The following is a 13,766-nucleotide window of genomic DNA, read 5'->3' on the forward strand; positions in this document are numbered from 1 at the left end:
CATCCCTCTCGTCTTCCTAAAAGTCTTTTCTTTTCATAATTAACTCTGTTTCCAGTCTTGATATTGTCCTGTTACCTTTAAAATACAATAATACTTATGGATTTTTCTGGTTATAAACAGTGTATACACATTGTATAGTATTTGGGAACTGTAGCCAAGGACAGAGAAAATAAAATCACTCACAGTTTAACTGCGAGTGATTAACTGCAAGTTAACAGTAAACATTTTGACGTTTCCATTTGATTTTTATTTATGTGCATGCTTTTTTAACATTCAGATCACACTCTGAATACAATATTGTCGATAATGAGCCTCTTTCCATGTCGATACACTGCTTTGTACATATTGTTTTCAATGGCCTTATATCGGCTGTCTGGTGGGTGAGCCATGCTTCATATAACCACTGCAGGTGGCCCAGTGCGGGGACTCTTCATTAAGGTGACTTGAAAATGAGGAGGCACCAAGATGTTTACTGGTCTCCGGATTTGTTAAGGAACAGGTCTCTGAAGCTATGGAGGCCTGCTGTAAACTCTTACAGGCAACCTGCCTGCCTGGCTCAGGCGACACATTCTTTTCTCATTTTCTTATACTCGCCTCAGTTTTCTTTTTTTTTTTTTTTTTTTTTGTTTTTTTGTTTTTTTTTTTTGTTTTTTTTCGCCTCAGTTTTCAAAACAGACTTTGCAATGGAACGTGGTGACCTTTTGCTTTGAGAGCTAGGGAGTGGTGGGTTTGATAGCCACAAAGAGGGCTGGGGATGTGGACACTTGAGAGAAGTGTCCTGGGACAGTCCCAGCGTTAAAGACGCCACACGTGCTGCTTGGTGCTCCTCTCATTCCTAAGCACACAGGCGCCCAGCATTGAGCTTCTCTACCCCGGGGCTGCCACGGAGCCAGAGCTGAGCCTACAGGGCCCAGAGAGGGCATGGATTTCTTGAGATTGCTTGCAGCGACCTGAGCCAGGCGGGGGGCAGCCTGAGTGCCATCCTGGGTGGAGACAGGCTTGTACAGGCTGTTTCTGTAGAGTGGCCACAGGAGGACAGTTGAGGCTGGCTTGGCAGATGCGGGCCTGAGGTGGGTGTGTAGCCCCCTGCCTTTGTAGGCTGAGGCCCAAGGCGGGTGAGGGTGGAGGAGGCTGCTGGGGTAGGAAGTGTCTGGAAGGGAGAGATCGGAAGAGCTTCAGCTGAGTAGGTGTTTAATCAGTGCTTGGCTAGATGGACAGGTGAGCGAGGGAAAGAGGAGGTTTGCTGGTTGGGAGACGGGGAGGGCCTTTGTCAGATTACCCTCGTGTTTGGCTCAGAGTGGGCAAGGTTTCCATTTTTATCTTGCCTACATCCTGTCAAATTAACCTCTGTGTAGCAGTGTTCTTTCAGTGAATACTGTGCTAATTAATTGTTAAGTAATTCCCTGTGCCCCCATTATGATGAAAGAAGAAAATGACGATTTTATTATTTTTCAGGTAAAACTTGAAGCTTCGTCTGTTTGCTTTTGCACTGTGCACCGTGATGAACCTCAGCATAAAATATTGGTCTTGGTTAACCCCCAGGACACAAAGACAGGTTGGTAGTTATTAATGGATTTAAAAAACAGAGATTCTGATTTAATCGTTTACAACTAATGGAATCAAAGAGCGAGGAAATGATGATTGTACTCTTAGACTGGACTTAGAAGAACATCAAGGCAGAATGATTTATTTTCAGCTTTTAGAGATCCAGTAGTGCATTATTATTTCTGTTCATTGACACACAGATCGATTTTTGTGTTAAAGACACTAGACACCCTCTTGCCCACAGTGATGGTATTCAGAGCTGCTTTTGAGGGTAGCCCTTGCCGTTCCTATTAATCCATGTATAGGTTGCGTGCACTCGGTGGAGCCCTTTTATTGGCATGTCACTGCTGCCCTGTGAAGCACAGGGCCCATTCTTATCCCCTGAGGAGAGATGAGGAAATGAGTCCTCTCGTCAAATAACTTGCCCAGGGCCACCCAGCTCATGCATGGTGGGTGGTTCTTGCAAGGTGGTGGTGGGGTGGGGTTTTGTTTCTGGCGGTGAAGTTTATGTCGTCTGTAGCTCATTTATTCTTCCTCTGCATTGTGAAGAGACCATTTGTGACTGCTGTCAGCTCCTCGGAGTGAGCTCTCTGCAGAGGCATGGCCCTGCTCAGTTTCATGTGGGGCAGGGGTCTGGGGCTGTTGGCAGTGGGGGCGTGAGGTGGGGAGGAGAGAAGGGTTGCAGCCTCTCCGTCCACCTTGACCCCAGGGCACCAGTGAGCTGTAAGCAAAGCACCTCATCTTTGACCTCCAGGGAGCCCCAACTTAAATTTAATCTTATTTAGAAATGTTATCCTTTATTATACTTTTTTGTGTTTTACAGATTTCCTACAATGACCATGTATAGCTTTGCTAATAAGAAATTAAAAAAAAAACAAACCAACCCTTAATTAGTCAGCCCTCCGTAAACGATGTGGTATCTGTGAAAGTTTGGGGTTATAGGTCTTTAACTACAGTTTGCAAAGGGGGCCACCTTCTGCTCTCCTCCGCCCCGGATGTAGACATTAGTCTTTCACCGAGCGTGTCTGTGTGGGGTTTGTACTCAGAGGCTGCCCTGCTCCATTGGTGTCATAAAACCCAAGGTGACATCCTCGACTGGGGAAAGTTATTCAGCACATAGCCTGTCGTTAGTGTCTCTCTTGCTGCTAATCCGGAGGCACAAGTGAGCTTGGCTAGCTGTCCGAGAGTCGATGGCATGTGGGCAGAGCCTCCTCCTTGCTCCGCGGCTGGGGTGGCTGAGCTGTGTGGGAGAGCTTTCTGGTCAAGGTTCAGGACATCTCCTGTTTCCACCCTGCAAAGCCCTGGTCACCATGAACGAAGGGGCCGTGGTAACCCCAGGCCTTTGACATTGCCTTGAATTTGTGTCTCCACCACCAGATTAGTGAAAGTAACAAGATGTGCCCAAGCCACTCCTCTGTGGACAGATTGTCAAAAACTCTAAAGATATCATTTGCCGATTTTAAGAAAATGTCCAAATATCAGTAGCCCTCCCCCTTGCCTTTTTTCGGCATTTAACAATATTCTGGTTATAGGTCTTTAACTACAATTTGCATAAGGTAAACATATGATTGACTCTTGTCAATCTGTTTCCTGTTCATACTATACTTAATTTTTTGGTTGTTTTCAAGAATATATTATAATAAATATTCATAAGCTCCAAGGCATCTCATTCCAGACCTTTTCTTATATATAATAGTGCTTTAAATAAAGTTTCCAAATGTTTTTCTGCTGCTGGGGCTCTATTGTGGTTGCTGCGATTTCGCATGATTTCCAAGAAGCACTCAGGTGTTACCCACACCTCTTGCTCTTTGATCTGGTATTAGAAGCAGACACGATGTATAAATGCGCCTCTTGTGGCTTGAAACATGTGGACTCGGAAGCAGCCCATGGTATCATGGACCCTCTTTGCAGCTTTGACACGTGTCACTTCACCTGTGTGCTTAGCTGTGCCCATTGAGAACGCTGCCGCTGGTTCCTTTGTAATTGTCCTCGAGCAGTTGTATTTGTGAAGGCCGTGTGTGTTTGTGTGTGTGTGTTTAGATGGAAGCTAAAGGGATCAGAAGCTGTTTGATAAGCCCTGTGTATGAGTTAATTATTGAAAAGCTGGTTGAATCCATTACAGTAACTTCCGATAACCCAGTGAAGAAGTGGAAAGCATCCTGGAGTTGTGAATTCCCCGGTGGCTTGCAGTTGCCGTGCACGGCAGCCTGCTGTTAGGATGTAAGTAATGAAGCTTTCCCCTTTAAGAAACTGGGAATGCACTTTTCATAGCGGTGGATCCAAAAGCATGTGCCCTCATCCGTGTGTTCCCTGCGGGGCCCATTCTTCACTGTTTCTCTAATCAGAGGCTGGCTTATGTCACCGAGGGGACATGGCTGGAGGCTGCCAAGAACCTCCCTCCCTTAGTTGCCCCTCTGCCTCCCAGGGGCCTTATCTTTCATTTATTTCCCCTTATTTGTTATTTCATTTATTTCCCCTTGTTTTGCTATTCTTCTTATTTTTAAATTATTAACTGGTCTAAAGGGTTTACAAAGATTAAAAAATAATGCTTCTCACCAAAAAAGTTGTGGTATTTTTCTTATCTCCTGTATTAAATCAAAACTGCTTACCCTAGCATTCCAGGTTCCCCTCTACTGCTGGCCTTTTGCGTTTCTCATTTCCTCCTGTCACCTGCGGAGTAGGATAGGATGAACCTGGACTTTGGTGTCAGGTGCAACTGACTTGGCGTCCTGACTCTGCCAACTGACTGGGTGACCCAGATAAGTTCTGTAGCCTCTCTGAGCATCAGTTTGGTCATTTGGAAAAGCGGGGATGTCTTACCTACATCGCAGGGTTGTTGTGAGAATGAAATGATTTGTGGCAGACAATCTGATGCCTTGGACCATCCAGGGCAGAGTGTAGCCTGGATTTAGCAGTATTCTTCCATCATGGTGCACCTTCGCTTGTCCTTCCACTGCCTTTGAGTGTTGTGTTATATAGAAGCACAGGATTTTGGAGTGGGAGGCCGCCTTGTTAACTGCTGGCCAAACTTCAGCAGCTGAATTACCTCCTTGTAAGAAAGTTGTTCCTCTGCTAATCCAAAACTGCCTGGTTGGATAAATGTCGTGCAGTCTATCCAAAAGCAGCAGTGATCAAGGGTGGGCCCGGGAGGATGTGCCTCTATACCGCCTAGGTGAAAGGATCCAGATGACAGTTCTCATCCTCGGAAAGTGCAGTGAGCCCCGGCATTGAAGTGGGCTGCTGGAGAGTGGGTGTGACCTGTGTTAATGGAAGGAGAGTGGGGCTGTGTTAATGGAAGGGTGATGCTACAGCTCAGTTCTCTTTGGTGCTGCTGAGGCCGTGTCTGAATCACACTGGTGCTATCCATGGAGAGTAACTGGGCGATGAGAGGGCTTGAGACCATTTGAGCACGGCTTGAGCTGTTGAATTTTAGAGGGGGAGTGGGAGATGCAGGGCTCCAGAAGCTCGTGGTTGAAAGGGTGTTTAGATCATTAGGTCTGGTGTTTTTCAGGATGATTTTAGGTGGTGCGGTTGAATTTCAGGAGAAAAAGGATGATCTTTTGAATTTTATTTCAATCCTAAATATATCAAGGGAAAAGTGTCTGTTTCCTGCTAATTTGCCTTTAATGCCTCTCTACCATAACGTTAACATTTGTTAATACCCCTCCTTTTTAAAAAGAGAATAGGTCTCCCAGCTTCTAGCACCCTTTGCTAGAATTCAAAGATTTGTCTTTGTAAGATTTATTTTTATAATTATAGTAAATGATGCCTCATTTATGGTAGGGCTAATAAGGTGGTGTACAGATATGTCAAAATCACAAAGGGGTGTTTGGGAGGCGCTGGCTTCTAGTCTGGGGCCTCTCCATCCTGGGAGGGCCTGTTCTGTTCTGAGGCAGCTCTGACTGTTAGAACATGCTTGGTAAGGAGCCCACACTGATAGGCCCGTAAGTCTCCTCATTGGCCTAGTGCCCACACTGGGGCCATCTAGGTAGGTGGGCAAGGCTCCTCCACAGGACAGCCCTTCCCAGGTTTGGGCCCAGCTGCCATATCTCCTGAGTTGTCTTTTTATTTTTATTTTATTTTATATTAATTTATTTTATTGAGGTCATAATGGTTTATAACATGGTATAATTTCAGGTATACATTATTATATATCAGTTTCTGTATAGACTACATTGTGCTCACCACCAGTAGTCTAGTTTTTATCTGTCACCGTGCATCTGTGCCCCTTTATCCCTTTCACCCAACCCCTACCCCCTTCCCCTCTGGTAACCACTGATCTGTTCTCTTTATCCATGTGTTTGTTTATCTTCCACATATCAGTGAAATCATACAGTGTTTGTCTATGTCTGGCTTATTTCGCTTGACATGATACCCTCAAGGTCTGTCCATGTTGTTGCAAACGGGACGATTTTGTCTTTTTTTATGGCTGAGTAGTAGTCCATTGTATGTATATGCCATGTCTTCTTTATGCATTCATCAGTTGATGGGCACTTGAGTTGCTTCCACTTGGCTGTTGGGGTGCTTAGATCTCTTTGTATTGTTGATTTAATGTTCTTCGGATGAATACTCAGTAGTGGCATAGCTGGATCGTATGGTATTTCTATTTTTAATTTTTTGAGAAATCTCCGTACTGTTTTCTATAGTGGCTGCACCAGTTTGTATTCCCACCAGCGGTGTGTGAGGGTTCCCATTTCTCCACATCCTCTCCAACACTTATTATTTCTTGTCTTGTTAACTACAGCCATTCTCATGGGTGTGAGGGGATATCTCATTGTAGTTTTGATTTGCATTTCCCTAATAATTAGTGATGTTGAACATCTTTTCATGTGCCTGTTGGCCATCTGTATATCTTCTTTGAAAAAATATCTGTTCATATCCTCTGCCCATTTTTTGATCAGGTTGTCTTTTTGTTGTTGAGCTGTATGAGTTCTTTATATTTTCTGGAAATGAACCGCTTGTCAGGTATATGGTTTGCACATGTTTTCTCCTGGTTAGTGGGTTATGTTTTCATTCTGTTCTTGGTTTCCTTTGCCTTGCAGAAGCCTTTCAGTCTGATGTAGTCCATTTGTTTATTTTTTCTTTTGTTTTGCTTGCCTGAGTAGCCATGGTGTTCAAAAAGATGCTGCTAAAACTGATGTCAGAGAGTGTACTGCCTATATTTTCTTGTAGGAGTTTTATGGTTTCAGGTCTTACATTTAAGTTTTTATTCCATTTTGAGTTAATTTTTGTGTATGGTGTAAGATAATGGTCTACTTTCATTCTTTTGCATGTGGCTGTCCAGTTTTCCCAACACTATTTATTGAAGAGACTTTCCTTTCTCCATTGCATGTTCTTGGCTCCTTTGTTGAAGATTAGCTGCCCATAGATGTCTGGTTTTATTTCTGGGCTTTTAATTCTGTTTCCTTGATCTGTTTGTCTGTTTTTGTGCCAGTACCATGCTGTTTTGATTACTATAGCTTTGTAGTATATTTTGAAGTCAGGGATTGTGATGCCTTCAGCTTTGTTCTTTCTTTTTTTGTTTTGTTTTGTGAGGAAGATCAGCCCTGAGCTAACATCCGATACCAATTCTCCTCTTTTTTTGCTGAGGAAGATTGGCCCTGAGCTAACATCCATGCCCATCCTCCTCTACTTTATATGAGATATCGCCACAGGATGGCCTGAAAAGCAGTGCATCGGTGTGCACCTGGGATCCGAACCTGCGAACCCCGGGCTGCCGAAGCAGTGTGTGCACACTTAACTGCTTTCGCCACTGGGCCGGCCCCCAGCTTTGTTCTTTTTTCTCAGGATTGCTTTGGCTATTTGGGGTCTTTTGTTATTCCATATAAATTTTAGTATTCTTTGTTCTATTTCTGTGAAGAATGTCATTGGGATTCTGATTGGGATTCTGTAGGTTGCTTTCTGTAATATGGCCATTTTAACTGTGTTTATTCTTCCAATCCATGAGCATGGAATATCTTTCCTTTTCTTTATGTCTTCTTCAATTTCTTTCAATGATGTCTTATAGTTTTCAGTGTATAGGTCTTTCACCTCCTTGGTTAAGTTTATTCCTAGATATTTTATTCTTTTTGTTCTGATTGTAAATGGGATTGTATTCTTGAGTTCTCTTTCTGCTAATTTGTTATTAGGGTTTAGAGATGAATCTGATTTTTGTAAGTTGATTTTGTACCCTGCAACTTTGCTGTAGTTGTTGATTATTTCTAATAGTTTTCTGGTGAATTCTTTAGGGTTTTCTGTATATAGAATCATGTCATCCGCAAACAGTGAAAGTTTCACTTCTTCCTTTCCAATTTGGATTCCTTTTATTTATTTTTCTTGCCTAACTGCTCTGGCCAAAACCTCCAGTACTATGTTGAATAGGAGTGGCGAGAGTGGGCACCCTTGTCTTGTTCCTTTTCATGTGGATGGCTTTTAGTTTTTCACTGTTAAGTATGATGTTGGCTGTGGGTTTGTTGTATATGGCCTTTATTATATTGAGGTACTTTCCTTCTGTAACCATTTTATTGAGAGTTTTTATCATAAATGGGTGTTGGATCTTGTCAAATGCTTCTTTGCAGCTACTGAGATAATCATGTGGTTTTTATTCCTCATTTTGTTAATGTGGTGTATCACATTGATTGATTTGTGGATGTTGAACCATCCCTGCGTCTGTGGTGTAAGTCCCACTTGATCATGGTGTATGATACTTTTAATGTACTGCTGTATTCAGTTTGCCAGTATTTTGTTGAGGATTTTTGCATCTATGTTCATCAGCGATATTGGCCTGTAATTTTCCTTCCTTGTGTTGTTCTTGTCTGGTTTTTGTATTAGGGTGATGTTGGCCTCATAGAATGAGTTAGGAAGCATCCTGTCTTCTTCAATTTTTTGGAATAGCTTGAGAAGGATAGGTATTAAATCTTCTTTGAATGTTTGGTAGAATTCTCCAGAGAAGCCATCTGGTCCTGGACTTTTGTTTTTTGGGATGTTTTTGATGACTGTTTCAATCTCTTGTGATCGGTCTATTCAGATTCTCTATTTCTTCTCGATTCAGTTTTGGGAGGTTGTATGAGTCTAAGAATTTATCCATTTCTCCTAGATTGTCCAATTTGTTGCCATATAGTTTTTCTTAGTATTCTCTTATAATCCTTTATATTTCTGTGGTGTCCGCTGTGATTTCTCCTCTTTCATTTCTAATTTTATTTATTTGAGTCTTCTCTCATTTTTCCTTAGTGAGTCTGGCTAAGGGTTTGTCAATTTTGTTTATCTTGTCAAAGAACCAGCTGTTAGTTTCATTGATATTGTCTATTGTTTTTTTAGTCTCTATTTCATTTATTTCTGCTCTAATTTTTATTCTTTCCCTCTTTCTGCTGATTTTGGGCTTTGTTCTTCTTTTCGTAGTTCTGTTAGGTGTAGTTTAGGATTACTTATTTGAGATTTTTCTTCTTTGTTGATGTGGGCCTGTATTGCTATAAATTTCCCTCTTAGCACTGCTTTGCTGCATCCCATAAGAGTTGGTATGTTGTGTTTTCATTTTCATTTGTCTCCAGGTATTTTTTGATTTCTCCTTTGATGTCTTCATTGATCCAGTGATTGTTCAGTAGCATGTTGTTTAGTCTCTGTGTGTTTGTCAGTTTCCCAGTCTTTTTCTTTTTTTTTTTTTGAGGAAGATTGGCGCTGAGCTTACATCTGTTGCCAGTCTTCCTCCTTTTTTCCTTTTTTTTTCTCCCCAGAGCCCCAGTAGATACTTGTATGTCATAATTGTACATCCTTCCAGTTGCTCTATGTGGGATGCCACCTCAGCATGGCTTGATGAATGTAGGTCCGCACCCAGGATCCAAACTGGTGACCCCTGGGCCACCGAAACAGAGCACGTAAACTTAACTGCTATGCCACCGGGCTGGCCCCCCCGGCCTTTTTCTTTCTTTTTTTTTTGGTGAGGAAGATTAGCCCTGAGCTAACATCTGTTGCCAGTCCTCATCTTTTTGCTGAGGAAGATTGGCCCTGGGCTAACATCTGTGCCCATCATTCCTCCATTTTATATGTGGGATGCCTGCCACAGCATGGCTTGATAAGCAGTGCATAGGTCTGGGCCTGGGATCCGAACCTGCGAACCCCGGGCCACTGAAGTGGAGCGTGCAAACTTAAGCACTATGCCACCGGGCCGGCCCCCCAGCCTTTTTCTTGTAGTTGGTTTCTAGTTTCATAGCATTGTGGTCAGAAAAGATGCTTGATATGATTTTAATCTTAAATTTGTCGAGGCTTGTTTCCCAGCATATGGTCTATCTTTGAGAATGTTCCATGTGCACTTGAGAAGAATGTGTATTCTGCTGTTTTGGAATGGACTGTTCTATATATATCTGTTAGTCAATCAGGTCTACTATTTCATTCAGTCCATCAGGTCTACTATTTCATTTAAAGCCACTGTTTCCTTGTTGACTTTCTGTCTGGATGATCTGTCCATTGATGTAAGTGGGGTATTGAGGTCGCCTACCATTATTGTGTTGCTGTCAGTTTCTCACTTTAGGTCTGTTAGTAGTTGCTTTATATACTTTGGTGCTCCTGTGTTAGGAGCATATATATTCATAAGCGTTATGTTCTCTTAGTGGAATGTCCCTTTTATCATTATACACTGCCCCTCTTTGTCTCTCATTGTCTTTTTTATCTTGAAGTGTGCTTTGTCTGATACAAGTATGGCTAAACCGGCTTTCTTTTGCTTGCTATTTTCTTGGAGTATCATCTTCCATCTCTTCACACTGACCCTGTGTTTGTCTTCAGAGCTGAGATGTGTTTCATGGAGACAGCGTACTGTTGGGTCTTGTTTTTTTAATCCATCCAGCCCCTCTGTGTCTTTTGATTGGAGAATTCAATCCATTTACATTTAGAGTGATTATTGATATATGAGGGCTTAATACTGCCATTTTATCTCTTGTTTTCCAGTTGTTCTATATTTCCATTGTTTCTCTTCCCTTATATTTCTGACTGCCATTTCAGTTTCATGGTTTTATGTGATGATTTTCTGGTTATTTATGATTTGTGTTTCTGTTCTGATTTTTTGTCTAGTGGTTACCATGAGGTTTGTATAAAAGATCTCATAGAGGAGATAGTCCATTTTCTGCTAGCCTCTTATCTCCATTAGCCCAAGCAGGTCCTATCCCTTTCCTCTTCCCCTTCTGAGTTATTGTTGTCACAAATTGTTCTTTTTTTATTGTGAGTTTGTAACTAAATTGAAGTGTTTATAGTTATTTTTGATGTTTTCCTTCCCTTTGTCTTTTATGTTATAATTAAACGTTTACTAAGCTATTCTGTTATAAAGCTGCCATTTTCTGATTCTGTCTGTCTATTTATCTCCTTGCTCAAGGTTTTGTAAGCGTTTGCTTTTTGGTTTCAGATGGGGGGGCTCCTTTCAACGTTTCTTGTAAGGCAGACCTAGTGGCAATGAACTCCCTCAGCTTTTATTTATCTGGGAAAGCTTTTATTTCTCCATCATATCTGAAGGATAGTTTCGCTGGATAGAGTATTCTTGCCTTTCAGTTTTTGTCTTTCAGTATTATGAATATATCATTCTATGCTTTCCTAGCCTGTAAGGTTTCTGCTGAGAAATCCACTGAAAGCCTCACAGGGGTTCCTTGTTGGTTATTTTCTTCTGCCTTGCTGCCCTTAGTATTTTTTCTTTGTCATTGACTTTTGCCAGTTTTAATAGTATATGCCTTGGAGAAGGTCTTTTTGCATTGATGTAATTAGGAGTTCTATTGGCTTCATGTACTTGTAAGTCCAGTTCCTTTCCCAAGTTTGGGAAGTTCTCAACTATTATTTCTGTGAATAAGCTCTCTGCTCCTTTCTCCCTTTCTCCCCCTTCTGGAATACCTATAATCCTTATGGGTTTCTTTTCCTAATTGAGTCGGATATTTCTCAAAGCATTTCTTCATTTTTTAAGAATCTTAGTTCTGTCTCTTCTGTCACCTGAAGCATTTCTGTATTTCTATTCTCTGAATCACTAATTCTGTCCTCCATAATGTTAGCTCTATTTTTTATGGATTCTAGATTATTTTTTATCTCATTAATTGTGTTCTTCCTATTCAGAATTTGTTTGTTTGTTTTGTGAGAAAGATTAGCCCTGAGCTAACATCTTTTTGCCAATCCTCCTCTTTTTGCTGAGGAAGATTGGCCGTGAGCTAACATCTGTGCCCATCTTCCTGCATTTTATATGTGGGACGCCTGCCACAGAATGGCTTGATAAGTGGTGTGTACGTCCATGCCCAGGATCTGAATCCACAAACCCCAGGCCGCTGAAGCAGAGTGTGCAAACCTAATCACTACACCACCAGGCTGGCCCCCATTTGGTTTTTGTTTTAGACCTTCAATCTCTTTGGTGAAGTATTCCTTCTACTCACTAATTTTATTCCTGAGCTCATTGAACTGTCTTTCTGAGTTTTCTTGTAACTTGTTGAGTTTCTTTATGATAACTATTTTTTCTTTTTTTTTTTTTTGTGGAAGATCAGCCCTGAGCTAACATCCGATGCCAATCCTTCACTTTCTTTTTTTCTTTTTTGCTGAGGAAGATTAGCCCTGAGCTGACATCTGTGCCGATCTTGCTCTGCTTTATATGGGACTCCACCACAGCATGGCTTGACAAGTGGTGCGTCGGTGCGTGCCTGGGATCCAAACCCATGAACCCCAGGCTGCCATACTGGAGCGCACACACTTAACTGCTTGCGCCACTGGGCTGTCCCCTATGATAACTATTTTGAATTCTCTGTAATTTAGATTGTAAATTTCTGTGAGTTCAGGATTCGTTTCTGGAGACTTGTCATTTTCCTTCTTCTCTGAAGTGTTAATGTAGTTCTTTATGGTGTTTGATGAGGTGATCCTTTGCTGGCGCATTTGTGGTAGTGTCACCTCACAGATTCCACCTACCACCACTGGGGGGTGGCAGGAGCTGTGTTTTCTGATTCTGCCCCATCTGCTGGAAGTTGTGCCAGTAGGGCTTCTCTGTGTTTGTGCGCAGCTGCTTGGCGGGTCACGCACACCTGCGCAGGCTGGGCTTCTCTGCTCTGCTGGTGGGTTGCTCTGGTGGAAGATCGCTGTGCTTGGTACGGGACCTGCTGGGCTGGGAGGGGAGGGGCACTTTCTTTTGCTTTTGGGCTGGATTTGTGCTTGTCGACTGCTCGGCTGAGCTGCTGCACTTGGTGGGGGCTCCTTCGTGGGGGCTGAACTGCACCACTCAGTGGGGAGTTTTCCCATGAGTGGAGCCTCTGTGGTATGGTGGGCGCTCCTGCAGGCTGGGCTACAACTCCGAAAGCATTCACGCAGGCTGGGCTGCCCCCACCTCCTTTTACAGCCATGCTGGTTACTGTGTGAGGACCTGCAACCTAGTTTGCTGCCGCTGGGGAGGGGGAGAGGAGAGGGGAGGAGTGCACTCACTCAGTTCCACTGCTTCCCTGGGATCCAGTGCCTGGGATCCAGTCCCTTCAGAAGCATGGCTGCGTGGATCTCTCAGATGTCTTGTTGTGCTGGTCAGGGAATCCTCTGCTGGTTAGTGAATGTCCATTTAGTTGTAACTTAGAGGGGAGAGACAAAGGGAACAGCTGGCTCTGCCATGATTCTGATGTCACTCTTCCTGAGTCTTGTTCTTAGATCACACATCTCTCATTCTCCAACTGTTCCTCCTGTGACATGGGCTCCAGAGCTCATCACATCCTGGATCCTTCTTCAGACCTGGGCTTCTTTTGGAATATGGTGCTTAGAACCCATGTCACAGGTGTTGTGGTGGAAACAACCTGGGTTTTGGAGTCAATGAGACCTGAGTTCAAATCCTCTGCCCCTTATGAGTGGGTAGCCCAAGTTAAGTTATTTAGCATCTCTGAGCTTCTGTTTCCCGTCTTCCTACTCAGCTGTATTCTGTGGCCCAGCAGCAAGGCATCACCAGGGAGCTTGTTAGAAATGCAGGAGCTTGGGCCCCACCCAGTCCTGCTGAATCAGAATCTGCACTTTAACAAGATCCCCTGGTAATTGTGGGCACATTGCCATCTGAGAAGTGCTTGTCTAGAGAACTGTGAGAAGAGAATGGTGGATGGTGAGAGCATTCCTCACTGTTCCTGGACATTCTGCTTCTTCAAAGTTAGCCTCAGTTTACCTTAACATTTCAGTAGAAGCAACCCAAGGTTGACTCACCTCCAGCTGACAGCTCATTACTTGCATGCCTGGCCCCTGGGCTTTTCACATTAACTTGTTATTACGACATA

General features: G+C 43.0%; 1 protein-coding gene across 3 annotated transcripts in view; it reads left to right on the forward strand.

Moving 5' to 3' along the window:
* LOC101399571 (Protein FAM169B) overlaps positions 1–13,766 on the forward strand; it is an 85,255-nt gene that overhangs the window by 17,762 nt on the left and 53,727 nt on the right. For all 3 annotated transcript variants that reach the window (XM_087428883.1, XM_087428882.1, XM_087428881.1), the window contains exon 3: positions 1,456–1,555. In XM_087428883.1, the coding sequence (XP_087285009.1) occupies positions 1,456–1,555 (100 nt within the window). The remainder of the gene's footprint in view (positions 1–1,455; positions 1,556–13,766) is intronic.

The sequence above is a fragment of the Ceratotherium simum genome, chromosome 3, assembly GCF_057802395.1.
Source record: "Ceratotherium simum simum isolate JZ-2026a chromosome 3, ASM5780239v1, whole genome shotgun sequence".
Classification (NCBI taxonomy): Eukaryota; Metazoa; Chordata; class Mammalia; order Perissodactyla; family Rhinocerotidae; genus Ceratotherium; species Ceratotherium simum.